We start from the raw sequence: 23,617 nt of genomic DNA, 5'->3' as shown, positions 1-23,617 counted from the left end.
GAGGTGGAGGGAGGTACAGATGATTAAGCAAATGAATGCACAGCAATAAATAAAAATCTGATAGTAGTAATAGCTATCATCTGTTGAACAGGTGAACTAATACTTTTTATGTAAATGATGCCTACTCTTTAACAATATCCTTGACAATTAGATATTTTCCTCCCATTTTCCAATCATCCTTTTCTTCTTCCTCATGATTACCATTCTCCTCCTCATGAAAATACAAAGAATTTATTGAAAGACAATAGGTACTGAAAATTTACATATACCAGCATTAATCTTTACATTTGAAGATATTGAAGCACTGAATTATTAAGAAACTTGCAGAAGGTCAGAGAGATCCAGGTTTCAAACCCAAACCTTACAAATATCCTACAAGCCCCCTTACAACCTGACTCCTCCCTCATTGGCACTGTTGCCTCTGTTGAATACAGAACAGATGTGGGTTCTGCTAGTAAGTACAGATTCAGGATTCCTGTAGTTCTGAAGCTTTATAAATTTATTGACTAATAGAATTTAGTTAACTGAAGAAACATCACTACTAACTAACGCTCTTATCCATTTAATTTTGGAAGGGATAAAAAAATATGAAAGAAGGGCTAAATAAAGGAACTATTATTGAGTTGGTAGTTGTTACTTAGCATGTATTATATCCTTTAAGTCTCCCAACCAGTGTCATCCCAGATAAGAAAACTAACAGGTTATATAACAAGCCCAAGGCTATACCTTTAGGTTGTGAGGAAAGGGGCACTTGAATCTAGCTGTGTCCAATTTTTAAAAATCCATGGTCTCTGCCCTGATTCATTGTTTCATTCAGTAAACATTTATAGTCTGTATTACATGTCCATATGGCACTAAGATCTGGGCACATATGTTTGATCCTCTTCCAAAGCTTAAGGAAGGCTTTTGCACAAGTAAATATAAGTGGGGGCTATCATGAAAGAGGAAGTCTAGGGGCAAAAGAATAATTTATATGAAGGAGGAGGGACTGCCAAAGGGGGGCAGACTAAGCCTCCCCGAGGATGTCAAATGACAGCTAAGGCTTGAAGATAAGAGTTACCCCTGCAAGAGGTGTGTGTGTGTGTGTGCGTGTGTGTGTGAGAGAGAGAGAGAGAGAGAGAGAGAGAGAGAGAGAGAGAGAGAGAGACGGTGAGGAGGAAGAGGGGGGAAGAATGGAGGAAAGAACATTACAAGGCAGAAGAGAGAACAATGACCTGAATCCAGAGCTGCAAGGACTGGAACCCTGGTGCACTGGAGTGCAGAGACCAAAGGAAAGCGATGGGAAATGAGTGGCATGAGAGAGGGTGACAGGCTCCAGACCAGGCGATGTGAGTAGATCTTGTTATGGAGCTCGGATTTATCTTAAGAGACTTGACATGATGTGATTTACTTACAAGATTATACCTGTGGATCCTGTGTGGCGAAGGTCATGAGAAGAGGCAGGAAGATCAGACAGGAGGTTGTGACAGTGGTCCAGTGGGAGAGATTGGAGCGTGGGTTGGACAGTGGTGGTGGCAGTAAAGAGAAGTGGATGGATTCAAGAGATGTTTAGGAGTGTGGGGCCTGACTTGAGGGCAAAGTTGGGATGACACATCCACATGTCACATATACTGCCTCGTCCCCTAGGCACACTGGAAAAGTCACGGCCTATAGGGGATCTGCCTCATGAAAGAATGTGGATGGTAAAGAGAAAATGTTTGGAGGGAAAAAAAAGCTTTGGATGAGGGGTCTGGAAACCTGATTCTTTAGTTCCTGACAATGACTTTTTGCTAGAAAGCTATATGACCTTGGACAGTCATTTCATTTCTCTGGGCTTTAGCACATTCATCTTTAAAATGAGGGAAGCACCTGGCCCGTGTGGCTCAGTGGTCGAGCGTCGATCTATGAACCAGGAGGTGTGGTTCGATTCCCATTCAGGGCATATGCCCAAGTTGTGGGGCTTGATCCCCAGTGTGGGGCATGCAGGAGGCAGCCAATCAATGATTCTCTCTCATCATTGATGTTTTTTATCTCTCCCTCCCTCTTCCTTCCTCTTTGAAATCAATAAAAAAAATATACATTTTTTTAAATGGGGAAATCATCTTAGATCCCTTGGAGATCTAATTTCTGTGATTTAAAAGTCAGCTTTTAGTAATTTCTGAATAATTTTTTTCTAGAGGATTGATGGTAAATGTTTAATTATATGCTAGTATCCTCTTTATTTTAGAACTGGTGGGCCATATCCCCATTCATTTCCTGAATGCAAACAAACTTCAATATAAGCCTAAGTGACAAGCAAAGTAAATCAAGCCAACAATAACAAAAAGCAAACAAAATGCACTGTTAGTACAGTGTAACTTATTTACAATGCCAATGATGCATGGTGGGACTTGTGTTAGTATCAGGATATTTTAATAAGTTTAAACATTTTAAGAAAAGAATATTGTTTTAGTTTAAATACAACCAAATCTAGGTAATAGCCAGCCATGTTAAAACAGAATTCTTCTGTGTAAATTATGTTTAGATTCACCTAGCACATCTGTCTTCATAAGCAAGGCTCTACATTGACTAAGTGGGCAAAGATAATTAATACTGTAGTAATTTGTAATCTGTGATAACTCAGCTAATGATGAGTCAAACATATCTATTTTTCATTATGTATAAAGAAAATTTATTAGCTTGCATTGTTTTATTAAAAATACAATTATAAAGAAATAAGATATTAAGAGGGGCAAATTTTACAAATGACACTGCCCACTAGTAAGCTAAAAATGAATGTGAGGGATTTTATTTTGTTTTGTTTTGATCACACTTACCAAGTCCTTGGCATTTAGAGATACTTCATCCCACCAGGGGGAGATAAAGTAATATTCACAATTTAGAATTCTCCTGAACATGAACTGGTCACCTCTTTCATCATAGAATGGTTCAAATCCACAAAGTCTAGAGGGACAAAAGATAGAGAATACAATGTCTTTCAAAACTTAAGTATCTTTCACCAATATTTTTGTAGAAATTTCAAGATTGTTCTTTCTCACAGCTTCATGTTATGAATGCAAGTCTACTCAGCACAGGTATGAAATAGCCTTGTTACAATTTGCCTTTGAGTGTGTAAACACACAATCATGTTATCAGGAAGTAGGAATAGATACAAAACCAACGTTAGATTTCTAAGAACAGTTACACTAATATTAATAATTATGACAAAAAACACCTATGACAATAGCTAACATTATTATAAGCACCATGCTCATGACTCTCCATGAATTTTTTCTCCAGGAATCGAGAAGATAGTGATTGATTAGAGTTCCAGTTTATTATGAGGTGGAAGAATTAGGATTTAGAGAATAGAGATTTAAAGGTGGGAAGAAAAGATTTTTCAGTCATTTTTATTCAGCCCTATCCACTGAATTCCTACATATACATAAGCATTATATTTCCACTGCATTCCAGTTTGGATTTCAGAGTGAACAAAGACAGGAGCTAAAACTACTTTTGGAGAATGGCCTTTTGAAACTTCATACAGTGAACAGATAGATGCAACCAACAGAGATGAGCAGCCTAGAGTCTCTTCCACCTTGTATGAGAACCTCGCTGTTGTACATTTTACAGACATTTCACTATGTTCCCACTCATTTTCCACAGCAGGGTCAGGAAAAAAAAAAAGAATGGAGGAAGTGGGAGAAAAGAAATGGAGAACCACCTGTGGCATCCCAAGGACAGAGAGAGGAAAAGTGAGCTCCAGGTCCAGGATCGCGAAGCCTCCACTGTTTCTAGATGGTGAAGGTTCTGAAATCACTAGGCACCAAAAGGAAACTATAAAAAAAAAATCCCTGCCAGGGCATGTGCTGCATTTGACAGAGAATGGGGCAAAGAAGAGGGGAAGAATGAATAAGTTAAAAAACATTTCACCAAATTCTTCCTGGCTAGATTTGTGCAGAGCATGAAATGTTTTGCATTCCAACATAATGGGTTTCTAAGAAGAAACAATTCCGCACGACCCTTTGCTCTGGGAACATCCCTTTGGGAGAGTCTTTGTCTTTTTCAAACATTCAGGAGCAGCCAGGCAAAGGCAAGGCCAGAGGTGCTGTGGCCCAGGCCATGCACCCCCCTCTCCCACTGCAGTGCCCCCACAGAGGATCCGACTCCAGCTTAAGGAGAGAAGGAAGCGCATGTCCACACCTTGACGAGGCAGCCCAGCCTTACCTGGCCCTCCACAACCCTAGAAAAATAGCCTGTTGGTTAGTCATGGAGAAATTAGCCAACTTTCCAGGTTTAGTTTAGCTTGTGTTTCCTGGAAATCTAGAGACACAAATGACAGTTCAGAAGGTACAGTACTCAAATGCCTTTCTTTCATTTCAGTCATGTCAGCAAATTTGTGCATTGGTGACAGAGGTAAAAAGTTTATGTCATGTCAGCCTGAAGTGCCAAAAGTGAAAGAAATGTGCCACACAGCAGAGTGCATGCGCGCGCGTGCGCGCGCGCGCGCGCACACACACACACACACACACACACCAAAAACCCTTTAGAAACGGGAAAACGAGACTGCTGACAAGGACCGCTTAGGAGGGTGCTACGATTACGCTGGCCTGACGTGTGAATGTACGGTACAATGGCTCCAAGACACTGGGCAGAAGTGCCTTGTTGAAAGCTGAAGGAGAGTTTGAATCTCTGATGTTAATCTGATTCTGACTCTGACCTCAGCTTTGCAGTAGTTGTTTTTGTCTGTGGGAAAGAGTTTAGTTGTAAAGGCAGAGGGACCAGAATTCCTGTGGGAAACAACAACATGGCCTTCATTTCCAGCCTACTGTCATCCTTGGAAATAGCGAGGTCATAACACAAAATGGCCTGGCGGAGCTTTCAATGATAATAAAGGAGATGCATAGGTCCACGGGCACAGTTCCCTGGAGAAAATGTTCCAGTGAACCTCCCCAGGTAGACTTCACCAATTATTAATGAGCTACAGATACATGAAAAGTCCCCAGACCCCCTGGCAATGGGCAAGGAGACACCTGATGGGTGGTGCTGCTCTTATATCAGTCAGGGGCCAAGCAGATGTACAGTCCTGGGTTCATCCTAGCTGATGCCTGTGTGGGTGGCCAGAGCGTTTCATGCCTGGGGCACATAAAAAATAAAGGCCCCCAGGCTAACAGAAGTTAGACCAAAATTAAGGGATATATTTGTTGTAAGCAGCAATCTTATTTTCATTCTGGGGGTTCCTGCTGCTACTTTCAACCAACAGCTATTAATTAATGACCTTAAGTAACTAGGGGAAAGGACAATTAAAATTATTTTCAAGGCTATAAGATGTGTCTCAAATGATCACAGATTTTTCTCTTCATTTCTCCTTGTCAGTGACCATACCATGGAGTTATAGTCATTCCATATTTCATTTTTTCAGGGTGACTGTGACTTAATTTCCTACTTCCATCTCTCTGAGTTCTTATACATCCTTAATGCTTTAACCCCTCCCGTAACATTTCAACATGAAATTGTAACTGGGTGGGCATAGTTACATTTTAGGGGCAAATATGAATCATTATTTGTGTAGTTCAGTTTTTCTCTTAATGTCACTAAGTATGATATGCCACCTCCATAATTCAGGAAACAATATTCTTTCCCAATATAAAAGTGATCTCTGAAAAATCTTCTGAAGCTTCAATACATTCAGGAAATATCTTTGGACATCACATAATCGCCTCTGGCTACTTATAGGTTGCTTGTTGACCCTTTAGTCTTGGCTACTGACCAATGTCTATGCTCCGAGTTTACTAACTTGGTTGGGAGTCTGACCCCAGTCACCCCATGCCTAGCCATATTACCTAGACACTGCAATTTCTAAGATCACTATCAAATTAAAAACAAAACAAAACAAAACAAAGCCCTCTTTCTTCCATGAACTGAATTGTGTCCCCTTTCCAATTCATGTATTAAAGCCTTAACCAATGTGATGGGATTTGGAGATGAGGCTTTTGGTAGGAAATCAGGGTTAGAGAAGATCATGAAGGTGGGACCTCATGATGGAATAAGTACCGTGTTAAGAAGAGGCACCAGAGAGCTAGCTTCCTCTCTCTGCTATGTGAGGATACAGTGAGAAGGTGTTTGTCTACATGTCAGGAAGAAAACTCACACCAGAACTCGACCTACTGGCACCGTAACCTTGGACTTCCAGCCTCTAGAACTGTGAGAATAAATGTCTGTGTTTAAGCCACCCAGTCTGTGGTATTTTATTATGGCAGGCTGACCTGACAATATACTTTCTTCTACATTCTCTAAAATCCCCTTACAGAATTGAATATTATAGGTTCCAACAATTAACCTTGCAGTATCCTTTAAATGGCAACCAAATCTGCTTGTTTTGAATTAAATTCTGGAACTCATTGATATCTTGCTTTTTTGCTGTTGTAGGCATATTCTTCACTCTTCTATCATTCTTTCTTATTTCCCCTGTATTCATCTGCAATTCCATCATCTCTTTGGCAAGTTTCCCCAAACCCCTTGTTTATCGATAGAAGGAGCTCAAGAATGAAATTGGGGATACCAGAGAGTGAGAGATTTAGTCCATTTTTTCCCCTACCTAATGTTTCTCTAAGTTTACGGTATTAAACTCAAGGGCCTTGAGAACCTAACAGAGAAAGGAAATAAAACTGATAGCTAAAATGCATTTAAGACATTTCTGATGGGAAATGTCCCAGTTTGGGGTTGCTTAAGAGATTAAATATCTATTTTCCCTTTAAAAAGGACTAATACCCTAATTATTTTGACAAGATGCAAATAGGTAAAATAACAGCATTTAAAATAAATGAACATGAGTTTCACATATATTATTATCACCAAATAATGAATTGTTCCCCAAATCTGCTCTGCATTGCATAGCAGAATGAGACACAGAAAGCCCTGGACAGGAGTACTGGCCCCAAGAAAATTACAAAATAAAAAGCAATGCTCAATTTCAGAAAATTATATCACTAAGTATTTTTAGTATGTTGTAGAAAATCACAAAAAGTCAAAAAGTAATCTTGCTTTTTATGAGGCCCGTGAGTACCTAACGAATATTACAGTAAAGGCAGACAGTTTGCATGAAGATTGCTTTTCTTCACTTACAGGATGTAGGTGATTATCCCCACAGACCACATGTCCACCTCAGGTCCGTAGGCGCAGCCTCTAAGAATTTCAGGTGCTGCAGGAAGAGCAAAAATTGTGTTAAATTGAAGTTTAAATTCAACACTTACATTTTAATAACAAGCAATGGGGAAGAAATGAATTCATCAACATAAACTTCAGAAGAGTTTTATAACCAATCTTCTTTCCCCAAACCAAAGTAGAAGGCTACAATTCTTATGTCTATATTCGTGGGAGAAATTATTGTCTCTCTGTGTTTAGAGTGCATAAAGAGAAAGCTGTTAGCTTTAATATTCCACATTATGCAAAGCTCTGTCTCTGCTACAACAGATCCCTTACTTCAAAGGGAGCTTTGTACACAGAAAGGAAAGAAAAAAAAGTTTGGCATAGTAAGGGAACAGGCACAATTATGCTACCTTGAGACCTCGGTCTGTTTGGAGCACGGGTGTTCATGAATGCTTGTGTTTGACAGAGATCGGGTAAACAGTGGGAAGGACTGAAAAGTCCCTAGTGCCGAAAGGCTGGAACAGGAGCTGGGAGGGCCCTGGCATATGCCCCCGGGGTGATGTTGAGAACTACAGAGAGCAGCTGTCCCCAGTGAGTTTGGGGCTATGAACTGAGAAAGGAGGACTTCTCTGTGTAGACTGGGGCTACTCCTGTTAGCCCTGCCCACACTCTGAAAGAGGAAGGCGTTCTCAACCACAAAACAGCCCTTAGTACAGAACTGTGAAGAGCTCTTTTATGTTTTATTACCTTGGAGCCATGAAAATGGAGAGTTAACTGAATCCAAGCCTTATGGATTGCAGGTGGTGTTGGTTTGCCTTACTAACAAAGGAAGAAAAGATGCCAGAAGTCTACCGTCTATGCAGAAATAAGGCTCAGAACTACAGCCCAGAGTGGGCTTTTTTTATTTTAAACAAAAATGCTGTAGGTGTCAGTGGGGTCCCCAAAGAAGGAGCTGACTGATGGATGCTGAGGGCTCCTTGAGGGAGGCCATGGGGATGGAGGGGCACCACATTCCTCCTCGTGGCTGGGGACAGGAGAGCAAGTGAACGGGACCCCCGTCCCTGCAGGCTGGAAATACCATACTGCCACAGTGAGCTGTCCGCATGGGACTCTGGATTTAACTTTCAGGAAGAAACACAGCGGCTATTCCACTGACATATTCCCATACTGCTCCCCTCTCCCCATCCTTCCCCAATCAGGTTCTTCTCATTCCTGTAGAACTTGTGTTCCAGGCGACATAGAAGATGAAGAGTCTGTGTGGTGAAATGGTGTGCATTACAGCACTCTTAGCAGCAAGTCGGCAAAATGCACCCTTTAAGGAATCATATCTGGGGCCAAGTAGTTCTCATGCATAGGCAAATTATTCCTAGAAAACTTCCCTTTTAAGATTCAATTAACATAATTAAGGAAAATGCATGCTGCATGCCAACACCATTCACTCTGTCAGGTTAGCTTTCATTTCCCAGAGCAATCTGTACCCCACAGACGGTTCCTTTGGGCCCCAGCAGCCCCAACACTGAATTCCCACTCACAAATGCTTTCCTCATCATAATGCATAGGAAACTCAAGTTAGGCTGCCACTCTCACGAGGGCTCCTACGTCTGTCTGTGCATCTGAGAGCTGTTCAGTCTGGGAACTGAAATGCATGCACAGGTCTTCACAGCCATGAAGGGCTACCAAGCCCCACGCTGCATTTAAACAGAAATACAGAAATAGGGTGGGCAGAGTCTTTTACAGTTTCTGGGTCTTGGATTCAACCTCTAAAATCTGAGTGCACTGGACTGGCTATTTCCAAGTTTACTTTAAGTTTTAGCCTGCAAGCCACAGCGATGCTGGTAAAGGGAGAGTCACTGACAGTTCAAGCAAGACGAGAGGACAGTACTCTACCCACGGAACCTGCTACACTCCCTCCCTCCTGCCAGAGAGCCTTCTGTGTGTGCTGCTCCATGGGCACTTCTCTTATTGGCTCCAGTGAAATCAGCCCTCCCATCCTGTGCTGTTTAGAGGTCAGGACGCTGTCGCAAAGGTGAGATGCTTTTGCTGGCCATTATTCACAGCTCCCAGGCCAACAGCCTCCAATAAAGTGAATACCGTGGAACAAACTTCTCTTCGAATCCACTTTATAGGGCATCTAGCATTTTTAACTGCCATGGCAATATCTCCCTTCATAGCACTGGGTACAACCTCACTTTCCAGAGGCAATTCATCTCCTTGTAAGGCATTATGTTGCAATGCACGTGAACGTGTGGTATGACAAGCTGAACTTTCCATCAGGAGGCTCATAGACAAAACAAATATAGAGTGTGTTTGTCCTCCATAAAACATTTCTCTTAAGATTTTTTTAAAAAGAAATTAATAATATTTATTAATCATAATATAAAATTTGGGTAAAACACACTCTAAACACCTAGACACAGTTAGATACCATTCATACTATCCTTTAAATGTTTGCAATTACTAGTCATTGTGACCTTGACTTCAGAGCCGGCAGAACATACTCTTGTAATCAATCTATCCGAAGCCTTTCCAAGAGCCAGAAGTTTTTCTAGAATGAAGTTCAGGCTCGGGCACACCAGGGCGTCAAGTCTCCCAGGGATCAAATGTCCTTGCAGGGAATTCTACTTACCTGTGATTTTCTTAGAGTGAGAAATAGCTGACTACCTCCAACTTAGTTCAAGAAAAGGCATCAGATAGCCCACCTGTAATACTATAAGCACATCTGGATGTCCTTCCTATATTTTCTCAACTCATTGCCAAAACAAACAAACCAACGAAGTGGAGGAGGGAGAAAATTTCAGGTGTGATACAGCTTTTAGAATTAATTTAAAATAATTTAGAGTCATCTTTTCTGAAATAGTCAGTCATCATTTATTGATTTTCCTGGCTATCTTTTAAGTTTCCTTTTCTGCCTGACCCAAGCTCCCTGCCACTTCCTAAAAGTACCTTATCGGTCATGCTATTGTCCACTGAACACTAACTCCGACAGAGGTCCTAGGAGAAAACATACTCCAATCTCCAATGAAGAATAATTTTGGTAGATGGTTTTGAAATTGCCAAGATATCAGACATACCTTTTAAAGAAGCAATTTTAGCTGAATATAAAAATTATATCAAAAATCCCAACTCTAATTATAATACTTATTCACCAGTATACGAATTAGACCTCACGGTGCTGATTTTTTTATAAGATCATAGTACCATTAAAATATCTAGAGATTGAGGATCTCTCTAGAGATAGGAGTGATTGTCAATTTATTAAATAAACTCACTCTACCAAATTCTGGAAATGGTCTTAAATAAAAAGCATCAGGTATGGAGTATGACACCCAGGGACCATTCATGCAAGGTTTTCCCTCTTTTCCTAAAGCCTGACTCTAGGGCCTAGAGAAAAATTAAGGTTGATTTTGGTCCTTGATTGTACCTTTATTTTGCCAATGCCCTAGGGCAGTGGTCGGCAAACTGCGGCTCGCAAGCCACATGCGGCTCTTTGGCCCCTTGAGTGTGGCTCTTCCACAAAATACCGACTTCTGCGCATGGGCCACAAAGTTTCAATCGCACTGTACGTGCGCGCCCGCCCGTACGTGGTATTTTGTGGAAGAGCCACACTCAAGGGGCCAAAGAGCCGCATATGGCTTGCAAGACGCAGTTTGCTGACCACGGCCCTAGGGGACCTTTATGATCCCTTCCTACCTAACAAACCAACACTGGAGGGAGAAAATCATCTCAGGTGTAATACAGAGTGAAAATTACAAAGTGGCATTCTTTATCAGAGGACTTTTTCAAACTACAGTTAACTGTTTTTGAGAAAGTCAAATCCAAGGGAGACTAAGGTGAATGAAATTAACAGGTTCATTCATTCACTCATTAAAGAATTATGAGCGATTCGTTAAGCACCTGCTGTATGGCAGGCAGTGTGTTAGGTGGTGCTAGGGCAGTGGTCAGCAAACTCATTAGTCAACAAATATCAACAGTACAACGATTGAAATTCCTTTTGAGAGCCAAATTTTTTAAACTTAAACTATATAGGTAGGTACATTGTTATTAACTTAATTAGGGTACTCCTAAGGCTTAGGAAGAGCCACACTCAAGGGGCCAAAGAGCTGCATGTGGCTCGCGAGCCGCAGTTTGCCGACCACGGTGCTAGGGGAAGAGGAGTGAGGTGCTAGAGTTTAAGCCTGCCATCATGGAGCTTATAGTTCGGAGGGGGAAGGTGAGGTTGATCAAGAAAACCATGTGAAGAAACGCAAAGTGGTGATTGGAAGTGCTTGTAGGGAGTGCGTCTCTGATAGAGGGTTGACTTGGTCAGAATGAGAAAGCAGTTTAACCTGAGATGTAAAGGATCCAGAGCAGTTAACTAGGCAAAGTGGGAGAGGGCAGTGGTTGGGGAAAGAGAGAAGAGGGTGCGGGCGGAGAAAGCACATATGAAGAGACCTTGTGGCACAAAGGAGCAAGGGGCACCCAAGGAACTGGGGGAAGTCAGTGTGGCTGGAGCACTTAGCAGGCAGGTCAGCGCCAGGCTACAGATTCTAGGTCAGGGTTGCTGTTTGTTTATGAATTCTCTCCTATGCTTTCATTTTAGTGATTCAAAACGTGTGTGTGTGTGTGTGTGTGTGTGTGTGTGTGCCTTTTTTTCATCTTAAAGCCTGAATCTATCTTTACTTCTATGCTACAGCATAGGAAATTTTCACTGTAGAGGCTTTTCTTAAATTCAGAGTTTCTTGGGGCCACAAAAATCTATGTTTTAGGCTCTAACTCAGCCTGTCCATTTTCCTGGACTCTCTTGGTCTTTTAATACTATAAATATTCGTCAATCCACCTCTCACTTAATATTTTTTCATTTAAGTTGTTAAAAAGTCTTCTCTGCCACATGAACTGTGTGATATTTCTCGATATCTTTTTTTAAGATAATAGCACAGAGGCCACACCTCTTTTTTAAAATTTATCTTTATTGTTGAACGTATTACAGATGTCCCTCTTTTTCCCCTATTAACCCTCCCCCCCCCCCAACTATTGTTGGATGAAGAAAGTTAGCCTGTTTCTTTTTCTTACCTTTCCATTTTTGTGGGATGAGGTGGGGTATAAAAAAATAAACCAAATTAATAAATAAACCCAACCCATCCTAATATGAACACTATTTAAGAATCTCTTTTTTTTTTTTAATATATTTTATTGATTTTTTACAGAGAGGAAGGGAGAGAGATAGAGAGTCAGAAACATCGATGAGAGAGAAACATCGATCAGCTGCCTCCTGCACATCTCCCACTGGGGATATGCCCGCAACCCAGGTACATGCCCTTGACCGGAATCGAACCCGGGACCTTTCAGTCCGCAGGCCGACACTCTATCCACTGAGCCAAACCGGTTTCAGCAAGAATCTCTTTTGTATATGGAGATGCAAATATAAAGTCATGGACTTAGAATTCAAACTCTGACCAGTGTTTAGTATGGCAAGTATTGCTTTTTTTTCTAAAGGTGCTATAAATCTTACTGATAACTATCGCTGATTCTTTTGAAACTTTTTATTTCATGCATATCTTTTCTGCAGCAACATTTTAAAATGGAACATTTTGCAGGTGTTCAGGGCCCAAATAACATATTTTAAGTTAAGTCTTCTACCCACTTGCCATCAATCACCTCTTCCTTCTGATCTCTTTCCCACACATCATTCCACCCTCACGTATGATAACAGAGCTGAGTCTCACAGTCCTGTGCATTCGTGCGAACGGCTGGTTCTGTTCCTAAGTAGTCACAGTTACAAAGAAGTAGGTGCAGAAAACGACATAGATGGAGAGACAGAAGTTAAGGAATACCAGGACCTTAAAAGACGGTCTCTAAACCAAAGAGAACAGGAGAAATGAGGCTATGATGTTGGTGAGAACCTCTTTAGACTCTCAGGCCAAATTATATGAGGTTAACTTTGATTTAACTAGGTGGTTGCCATACTCCTCAAGTTGACTACACAGTTAAACGCAGCTGTAGTGGTAATATTTAAAAACCATATATCTTCTGGGTAATACCAAAATTAGCGGTATTCTTCCTCCCTCCCCTTGTTGATAGCCCTGAATCCTGAGAAATAAGTCAATCAGCTTTTGTGACCATTTCCCAACCCAGGGAGGCAGCCTCTTCTACTGCAGACAGCTTTAGATGTTAAAAGAGTGTTATATATCAAGGCCCAAATCTGTGCCTTTCGGCATTCATTCACAATTCCTAATTCTGTCCTGTGGAGCTTCCTCTACTATTTGATATCTATGAATGATAAATGTGGTTCTTTCTCCTCTTTCTGGCCTCCTAATGATATTTCCCAGGGATCAATCTGGGTCATTTCCTTTTCTGCCTGGAGAGTCCCATGACTTTAAATAGCACCTATAAGCTGATAATGCCACATCTCTATCAACCACCATGTCCTTGCTCCTGAACTTCAAACATATACACCCTTCTGCCCACATGTCATCTCTCCAGGATGTCTAACAGGCATCTCAAAATCAACAAGGCCTAACCTGTTGTTCCAAAAGTCTCCCTCATGTAAATAAATGTTAACTCTATCCTTCCAGTTGGAGCTTTCGGATCCCTTTCTCCTCCCATTTCCCGCCTTGTCACTGCACTACAACCCACCAGCCTCCTTCCTGGACCTTAAAGACACCCAGGCGTGTTCCTGCCTCAGCACTGGTGTCTCTGTCCCCTCTACCTGGGATGTTATTCCCTAGACATCACATGGTCTGCTCTCTCCCTCACCTCATTCAAGTCTTTGCTCGTATGTTCCCTCTAAGTGAAGCCGTCCCTGATCACCCCGTTTAAATTGCGGCCCAGGCCCCTAGCACTTCCTATTCTCTTTCCTAATTCCATATCCTTCCATGGAAATTGTCATTTCTTTTCATCTAATGTACACACTCATTTTGTTTATTACTTGTCTTCTTCCACTAAAATGTACCATCCTTAAAGAGAAGAGTGTTTTGTTTTTCACTTTTATACCTCTAACACCTGGACACTGCCTGGTGTGTACTAGGAGTTCAGTAAATATTTATTAAGCAAAAAAGGAGCAAACGTCTACAAAATTGAAGTTCCACAGGATACACATTGTGTAGGTCAGTGCCAGACCAATGCAGAGACCTCAAGAGATTCATTTCCTGTAGATGTAAAACTCCCAAGACAGCTTAAAATAAGCCCACATTCAACCTGCAGAGTCCTGTCCTCTGCAAGGTCAAGAACAAAGGAGCTACGGGTTTCCTCACCACTTTTCTTCACCTGGCACTTGTTCATTGGGACCAGGCATCGCAAGCATGCCTCTGGGACAGTCATATGATGCTTGGGGACACAGTCTATCTCAGGGACAAAGAAGGGCTGTGGTCAGGAACAGAAGCTGGATCTGGGCACCCTCTACCCACCTGCTTAACATTCTCTTTCTTCCTCTCACCTTCCCTGCTCCCTTCCTATTGTCGACAAGCCCCACGGGAACCCTCGGGTACACACACCATCTATCAAGCAGAATGTTACAGAAAGTGCAGTTGACATTTTACTGTGTATTTAATTCTTCTAGTTTTTGAAAAGTTCATAGTAAGAAGAAAGTCATCACTGGGGGTATTTAATTAATTCTCAGGTGAGATCATTTCTTACATGTTTCGATTACCTCTAAAGTACTCTTCTTATTTCACTTTAGCTATTTAGTCATCTAGAAAAGAACAAAACCACGTCTTTTATGAAAGTATTTCGAAAGCTTGTATTTTACGTTTACTTCTTTTCATTTATATTTTTCTACATTTTTCTTATTAGTGTGTGTTCTTGTGGCAGAAATCTCTCTGACTGTAGATTGTTGAAAAATTGTTTTTAATTTTGGTATAGTGAACATAATAGCTTATTTCTAACGAGACCCTGGGAAATGCCAAGAGATAATAAATTCTTAACAGCAATGGACCCTGGAAACAGAATTTGAATAAATAGACAAGTAGAAATATGAAATATAAAATACACAGTTTAATTAAACTTACAAATGAATTAGATCATTGGTATTAGGGATATTTTTATCTCACCCATCACCATATTAGTTTCTTTCCTACTCTACCAGCTTATAGAGTCAGCCCTTGAACAGCATGAGCATAAACTGCACAAGTCTACTTACACACAGATCTTTTTCAATCAATACATACAGTGCTGTAAATGTATTTCCTTTTCCTTGTGGTCTTCTTAATAACATTTATTTTCTCTAGCTTACTTTACTGTAAGAATACAGTACATAATAAATACATAACATACTGGTATGTGCTAATCGACTGTTCATGTGGTCGGTAAGGCCTCACATCAACAGTAGATTATTGATAGGTAAGTGTTGGGGGAGACTAAAGACATACATGGATTTTTGACTGCAAGGGGTTGGCACCCCTAACCCTTGAGTTATTCAAGGGTCAACTATCCTTCTTTTCTGTGATTGCTATGGGTAGGTTTTTAGCTAGTTAAGTCTTAAATAGCTAAAGCAGTTAAGACATTTTGGTAGTAATATTGCATAGTGACATTGTAGCACATTTATCAGGAGTCATGGACCAATGGATTTTTTTTTGAAACCTATTTCTTTTCCCAAGAACAAGATGTCAAGAATTTATTTAATGTTGAAGTATTCATGGATTAATTCAGAGAACTAGTCATTGATTTCATCTAGCTGGGTCACAAATTTTAATTTTCTGGTCTGGAGTTTTGTTTCAACTGGGCATATTTCCCAGGAAATAATATTTGCTTAAACACAAGTATCTGACTTTATTTTGAGATTTACTTATAAGAGAACCCTCTGGGGTAAAGGATTTCTGAATGGCTTTTCCTTTTTGTATTTCTTGACAAATGGTATAACATAAACACCCACTTTCCAGTATACATAGAAATAATTGATCTAGAATGCAAGGAAACAAGCTCACATCTTCCCTCTCCATCAATTATATGGCCCCCAGACACTTTGAGTTAAATGTAAAGTCCCCGTATAAAGGAGCACACTAGTCTTGTACTTGGGTCTCATTTTCAACTCATTCTATAAATGGACAGTTTCCTTTCCACCTAAGTATCTCAGAAGGACACACACCAAACTGATGGCAGTGCTTATATGTGGTAAGGAGAGAAGGGGCTAGAGCTGAGGGTGAACCTCACAGGGAACTTTAGCCTGGTCCATAAACGGTGTAATTGCTTGTAAGACAGATAAACAGTAATTATTATATTAAATTTTTAAAAATTCAGAACTCTGCATCTTTCCTCGGCTCCAGGCCATCTACTTCCTTTGCCCTGATGTTACTGTGACTTCTGTTTTCTCCTAACTCAGCTTTTCCAGTTTTTCTGTGTTACTATGCACAGGTGTATTTTTAAAATCCTGCCCCCTCAACTACTCCCACTTTGAAGCAATATTTTATAACATACTGAAGTAATATTTTCGTGAACTTCCTTAGGTCAAGAGAATGTATAAATAACTGTTTATTTATACATAATTTAGACCATGCTCTTGTAATTAAATACATGGAACTTAGTTGTTTTTGACTTCCAAGCCTGCCTCAGCCTAGAAAAGTAATTCCATGCGTATGTTTAGTACATGAGTCCACAAAAGCATTTTAATTTTCATCTCAATTCTCTCTCTCCCCCCACTCCAGTTTTCTTGCTTCTTTCTCCTCCTTTTCTTATAATTTAGCAAATGACTGCTTCCTGGTGAGCGTCTACCTATATAGCAGAGTGGAAGGATTATCTCGATCACATTCAACCACTCAATTCCCTCTTTCCCAATAACACAGCCTTAGGGTGATCTGGATGTCTACAGAGGAAAAAATAGTAAATGGAAAATAGGCCTTCATCATAAGGTGGCATTACCTGTAAGACAGGCTTGTTTACGGCAAGGACAAGCATCTGATATAGTAGTTTTACAATCATTTTATATCTAAAAAATAAATGACTGAACTTAGGAGTAGGTCAGACACATTATCTGCTGAGAAGCTGTTTATGAAGTGACAATAAACTGTGTGTAGATTTCTGACATGAGAAGGCCAAGAAGGAGCATTTACAATAGCTTTCTCATTTGTCTTCTTCTGACCTCTTTTCTCCTCAAATTCATCTGTCATAATGTCATTGTTAGGATATTTATAAAATACTGATTTGAGTTTAAAATATGATGGTTCTGATTAAGAACCTTTGATAAATTCCTATTATCTACCAAAGCAAGTCTGAACTGTTTAGATTGATGTACAAATTCTTTGAAAATATGGTCCATCTGACCTTTCCAAGTCCATCTGTATCCTCTGTTCCAAGGAGTCTATGCTCCAGTCATGCAAAGCGATGAAGTAACAAACAGTCCCCAAACTTGCCAGATGCTAGTGCTCCTCTGTGACTTTCCCTGCTGGCGAAGAATGCTTGGTGGCCACCTCTTCACTTGTTAAACTCCTACACATCCGTCAGCATTCAGCTCAAATGTTCCTTTTTGTACTCTTGAGCCTTTGGCTCAGATAAATATAAAATGGATCATAATAGACTTTGATTTATTGTGTACAGGTCTTTTATAGCCCATGAAATCCTTGGAGGGCAAGACCATACTGTACTTGCTCTTGTAATCTCAGTGCCTAAAATGGAGCCCATTAGATAGCTAATGTTCATTTTATCAATGAATGAATCATTCATTCATAGAATGACCATTCTGGTATGCTGCAAAAATGAACTGCTCTTATCACTATTATTAAAGCCCTTGGAAGGTTGCTGTTCTCTCTTAGTCATAGAAGGGACACTGAGAGATAATTAATGTAATTGCATACTGGTCTTCCCATGCTTTAGGCTGTTGGCAGATGAATAGCCACTGAGGGAAAAAAGGGTGAGTTTCTTGCTGGCATAGGTTAACAGCTATTGTTCTGTCTCTGGATTGTGCAGTGTGTGTGGGGTGCCTTCAGGCCATCCTGGGAGATTGTGCAAGAGGATGTGAGGGCTGTTGCACTGTCCATCTCCAGAGACTGGGGGGCTCTGGCGGGGAAAGGCCACCTGAAGCCCTTCTGTTAACGAGGCTAGGCCAGTGCCATCAATGAGAACTAGGGACTGCCCCATTCTCTCTGCTGTCCTATATACCATCTGAATTCATGACACACCCGTCCTCGCACACCCTCCCAAATAAAAGCAAATAAGGAAAGTGACAAAGAGCTCATGGCTTTAATTCCAAAAACAAAAAAAGCTGTTTTCCTGTCTTCTTCACCAGTGATGGTCTTTCTGCTACTGAGTGGGTCCAGGAGTAGCTACGGCCCAAAAGGCAGATGCAGAGCCCCCCAGTCCTCCCCACGGGGGCCCCCTCCATTCCTGCTGTTCTAACAGGGGTGCCCTAAAACTGACATTATAGAGCCCCTTATAAGGAAGAAGAGGTGGTCTGAGTATCATTGACATATGCCTTCCTTGTGGAGACTCGCATTAAATTGTAAGCATTTTAAATAGAGATATTAGGAGTTTAAAAAATCAGAACATTAAATAAAATATATTTCAAATAACAGTGAAACTATAAAATGTCAGTACTAAAGAGCGTACCGCAATACCCTGGGGTTCCACACACCGTCTTCATGAGCACTTGATGGTCCACAATTTTGGAGAGTCCAAAATCAGCTAACAACACAAGAAAAAAAAAAAAAGCAAGTTTTTTTCTCAACTTATATAAGATGACAGAATAGCTTTGTTATTCAAAATAAAACATTTGTTTTTGTATTTGATGAGTGGATGTAGATGGAGACCAGTCACCAGGGAGAGAAAAGTTAAAAAGAGTAGCAATAATATTTTAAATCTTGCTTTAAATTGGAGGAAAATATGATTCCTAAATACATTTTATACTTTTTTTTCTATAATTCCCAGCTTTCAGCATATAAGCTATTTCTTCTTGAAGTAATAGTTGCAAGAGACATATTTTGTTATTTTGTTAAATATTAATTCTAAGATTTATGAGACTAACTCTGAAGGACCATATAGAATTAGTGATGTAATTCAGAGCTTTTAATCCACTGGAATGAATTAAAATAAAAAATGAGACATTCATAAATATTGAAAAAATGAACAGAAACATCAAAAGGTTTATTCTACTTCAAAACAATGTCATTCCCTAGTGTATTTGACGGAGAAGAATTTACTCTCGGATGAGAAAGATGACTTTTTTTTTTTTTTTTTGCAAAAATCCTTTTTATTTATTCCACAGACTATTACCTAGATAAAACATTATCAAAGGCTGCTATCATTATGGTCTACTTGCTGGGCTACATCTGCCTCACTCAGGAAACACCAGGAGCACTTTGAGGCCATTCTTCACGAGAGGCAGGTGCAGAATGGATGCCATTTTAGACTTCAGAGATAAACCCACTTTTCCATGGAGAAGCCAGATCCTTATCAGAGGAAGCAGCAGGAAGTCCTTCAGAAAGAAAGGCGCTCCTGCCTAAATTAGAATCTATCCATCCATTTAAAGACATTTCTCTAAGGATAAAATCTTTGAAAGTGATGTCAAAGGAAATGGGAGCCTGCCTGCCGTCTGTCCGCTGCCTTCAGGAGTGATTATGAGAACACGCTGCTGCCCCGCAGGGCGTCAGCCTCTTTTCTTTAGGGTCTTGCATTCATAAAGCACATTCTGTGGTCCGAGCGCTTCCATGATATGTATGACTTAATCTTCAAGGGTGTTAACACTTGCAAATGCAGTGAACTCATCAGATTAGCATGATAAAGGATAGCACCAAGAGAGAAATGTCCTTCAGAGGATTTAATTTAAAAAATGTGAAACCCTACACAGGCAGGACAAAACAGATTCTGCTAGGGAGAACTCATCTAAAATAAATTCTACTATTTTGCAAATGAAGATTTACTTTGGAAGGCACATGGAAAGTAATATTTAATATGGTTTTTTTCTAAAATGCTGATTGAAAGATCTCTTTGGGTAGATCCCAAAGTTCATCTTTGTAGTTCCTCAAAAAGCTTATTGAAAAAACAAACAAACAAGGTTTCCAGAGTCAGACTAGCTGTCGGTGCCCACGTTAGCATTTTAAAGGTTTGGGGGTAAGTCCTGAAGAAATAAAAATCTTGCTGAAGTTGGCATTTTCTAACTTATTCTAACTCAGGACCACCACAAACCACTTCCCCTCCTCCAAAGGGACTGATGGGCCTTGTGCCTGGGCCAAGGAAACAGCATTCTGTGAGGTGCACTTTGGGAAGCAGAGCTCAGTTTATCTCTGTTCATATAAACCAGTGACTCAGAGCCTAAATTCACTGATAGGTACCAAACATTTGGTGTCAGAGTTCTTGATTATTTAAAATTAAGCTCCATGAATTTGTGGAATGAAAGTTAATAACCAAGAAAGAAGTATTATGTTATCTGTGATTTTTTTTCCTATATAAACACATTTACAAAATACAATTTCACCTCCTGAAGTTGCTGTTATTTCTAAGAGTTGTGATTCCTTTGTGTGCCCAGCATTGCAACACGAACTTTAGGCACTAATTCAGGTTAACATTCCAACACTGTGCCTTATTCCTTTACAGACAACAAATATCCGAGAAAATTGAGTGGAGGTGACATTGAGTGGAGCCATATTTAAAAGTTCCACAGAATACATTTCTTCTGTTCTGGAAAAGGGGTCAGCAGAGGTCAGGCTATGTCCTCACCAATTTTGAGTGGTGCGTCTGGGGCTGGAGTTGCATAGAGGAGATTCTCTGGCTTGAGATCACGATGGACAATCCCATTTTCATGGAGGTACTAATAGGGAATATAATGAGGTAACATTCATGTAATTATATTTATGGTTCCAACATTTTTATTTACTATTTTCAGAACTTTAATAATCTTTACTAAATTATGTGGTTCAACAACACACACATATAATTTCAAGATAAACACCATAAAGAAAAACTATACATTGTTCTAGAAGAGCTTATATATAGTTACCTAAAAGTGAAATGCAATTTTAATAATATAAAACCAAATAAATAAATACATACAGAAATAAATAAAATAGAACCAATTGCCAGGAATAAAATATTTACCCCTCAGAGAATATTAGTTGCAGTTCTCTTTATGCATATCAGCTCAAATTGGCTAATTATTATTATAATAAAGTCAAGGTGCTGTGTCTTGAAATTTGGTTTATTATCTAGAAAGCATAATTGTATGTGTCATCTTATAAATTCAGAACCAGGGCGAAGACTTCAAATTATCGTTTGAACAGACATTTGGATGAAAGTAATTATTATAGAGAACACATGCAATCCTGGACCCTGTGCAGGTCTCTCTCCTCACTGCCTCAGGTGTCCGCCCCCGCCCCACTCCCATCCCTACTACTGCTCTTGCCTTCAGCAGGCCACATGGCCAGCTCCTCTCCAGACCATGCTCCACACTGTCACAGGGTCATATGAGGAAGGGAGGGGGAAAGAGAGGAAGGGAGAGGGAGAGAAACATCAATAATGAGAGAGAATCATTGACTGGCTGCCTCCTGCATGTCCCCCACTGGGGATCAAGCCCACAACCCGGGCACGTGCCCTTGGCCGGAATCGAACCCGGAACCCTTCAGTCTACAGGCCGATGCTCTATCCACTGAGCCAAACTGGTTAGGGCCCACAGGGTCATTTTTGTAAAGTGCAGATCTAGTCGGGTCACTCCCTGCTTTCGCTTGCTTTTGGTGTTGCGTGGCCACAGCAATGCAGCCTTTGCTTTTGTATCTCCAGCAGGGGTTGAGAACTCTCCAGGGGCATGCAGGCATGTAAAAGAATGAAGCGAGTTGGAAGCATGTGAAATCAGAGGGAGACACTGGGAAGTCCTAGGGTCTGCAACTGTCCCTGGAGGGAGTACGACTCTGACGAGGCCAAGGTGACTCAGAGTCAGCAAGATGCTGTCAGGCGGGAATGCAGGCCCCAGGTTGCTAGCTCTTCTGACTTTTCTAGGTAAGATGAAAATTCATTATTTTGAATGTAAAATATTCCAAATTTTAAATGTTGGCAATGAATTTTAAACCCTGTACAGGTCAGACAAAACACTCTGCAGTCTTTGATTATTGCTTTGGAATTTAAAACAATCCTTGGCACTCAATAGAAAATTGTTAAGTACATGAATACAATATCTTTCCCGACTGCTTCTTAAATTAAATCCTTATTGAGGCGGTGCTGCTAGGCTTCTCTTTTGCTGTAAACTCGCCTTGAGTGTTTCTGTACTCCTTCCCTTCAGCTACTTGTTATAGCCCCCAAAAGTACATGTGTGTAAAACAAATGTGTGGTGGAATCTGATTGATTTTAATTTTTTATTATGTAAAATTTAACTATAAAATTATATATTGGGTGATATGTTTTTTAAAATCTTTATTGTTAAGATTATTACAGATGTCTCCCTTTCCCCCTCTCCCATTGCTCCCTCCACCGGAATCCCACCCTCCTCCATGCCTTCAGCACCCTACTGTCTGTGTCCATGGGTAATGCATGTATGTATGTAAGTTCTTTGCATATAATCTCTCTCCACCCCCTCACCACCTTCCCTCTGAGATTTGTCAGTCTGTTCCATGTTTCTATGCCTCTGGTTCTATATTACTCACCAGTTTATTTTGTTCATTAGGTTGTTTATTTTGATTATTACAGTCAATTGTTGATATGTATTTATTATTCATAAGACCCTTTTACATTTCATGTAATACTGGTTTGGTGGTGATGAACTCCTTCAGCTTTTTCTTGTCTGGGTGATTATATATATATATATATATATATATATATATATATATATATATGGTGGCCAGATTATTATGACCACCCCATCAATATAATGAAGTGAATTAGTTATGCAAATAATAATAATAAAACCTGGAGAGTATTTGCTTAGGAAGTTTTCAATATTCAGTATTTTTGGAAGTGTCAATGAAGTACTAATGAGGTGGTCATAATAATCTGGCCAGTCATAATAATCTGGCCACTCAGTGTATATTTAAATACTTTTATTGACTTCAGAGAGGAAGGGAAAGGGAGAGAGAGATAGAAACATCAATGATGAGAGAGAATCACCTGCACGCCCCCTATTGGGGATCAAGCCCACAACCCTGGCATGTGCCCTTGACCGGAATCAAACTCGGGACCCTTCAGTCCACAGGCCTACACTCTATCCACTGAGTCAAACCGGCTAGGGCTGGGTGATACATTTTTAAAAATAAATTTTATATAACTGGCAGGCCTTTCATGTTTGCTTATCCTGAACACCATCCATCTGCTACAAATGATGTGCTCTGAATATGAATAAATACATTTAGTTGGTAACTATGTCTGGTCTGAAATTAACTAAACAAACTATGTAATTACATTGCTAGCAGTTTACAAATTCTAGTTCAAACCTGTTCCTTAAGCTCCAGCACCATTTTTCCACCTGCCTCTGTCTCATTCCCAGCTGGCTGCTTCCCAGGTACCTTCGGCTCTACATGTCCAAGATGGAACTCTCGACCTTCCCCAGCCCCGTTCTTCCAGCTGCTCCCACCGCAGAGTGTGGTCTCTCGGTCAACTCAAGTGTTCAAGCCAGAAACAGATTCTCTTC

The 23,617-nt window shown here is 40.4% G+C and overlaps 1 protein-coding gene across 2 annotated transcripts in view; it reads right to left on the bottom strand.

Moving 5' to 3' along the window:
• The window catches only part of CAMK4 (calcium/calmodulin dependent protein kinase IV), a 146,457-nt gene that overhangs the window by 5,052 nt on the left and 117,788 nt on the right, over window positions 1-23,617 (bottom strand). For both annotated transcript variants that reach the window (XM_081090178.1, XM_081090177.1), the window contains 4 exons: window positions 20,725-20,815; window positions 18,619-18,693; window positions 7,084-7,159; window positions 2,796-2,922 (listed from right to left, as the gene is read on the bottom strand). In XM_081090178.1, coding sequence (XP_080946304.1) covers window positions 2,796-2,922; window positions 7,084-7,159; window positions 18,619-18,693; window positions 20,725-20,815 — 369 coding nt within the window. The remainder of the gene's footprint in view (window positions 1-2,795; window positions 2,923-7,083; window positions 7,160-18,618; window positions 18,694-20,724; window positions 20,816-23,617) is intronic.

The sequence above is a fragment of the Myotis nattereri genome (genome assembly GCF_964212035.1).
Source record: "Myotis nattereri genome assembly, chromosome: 4".
Taxonomy (NCBI): domain Eukaryota; kingdom Metazoa; phylum Chordata; class Mammalia; order Chiroptera; family Vespertilionidae; genus Myotis; species Myotis nattereri.
The sequence above is the reverse complement of the archived record's forward strand: the minus strand, read 5'-3'. Positions and strand labels throughout refer to the sequence as shown.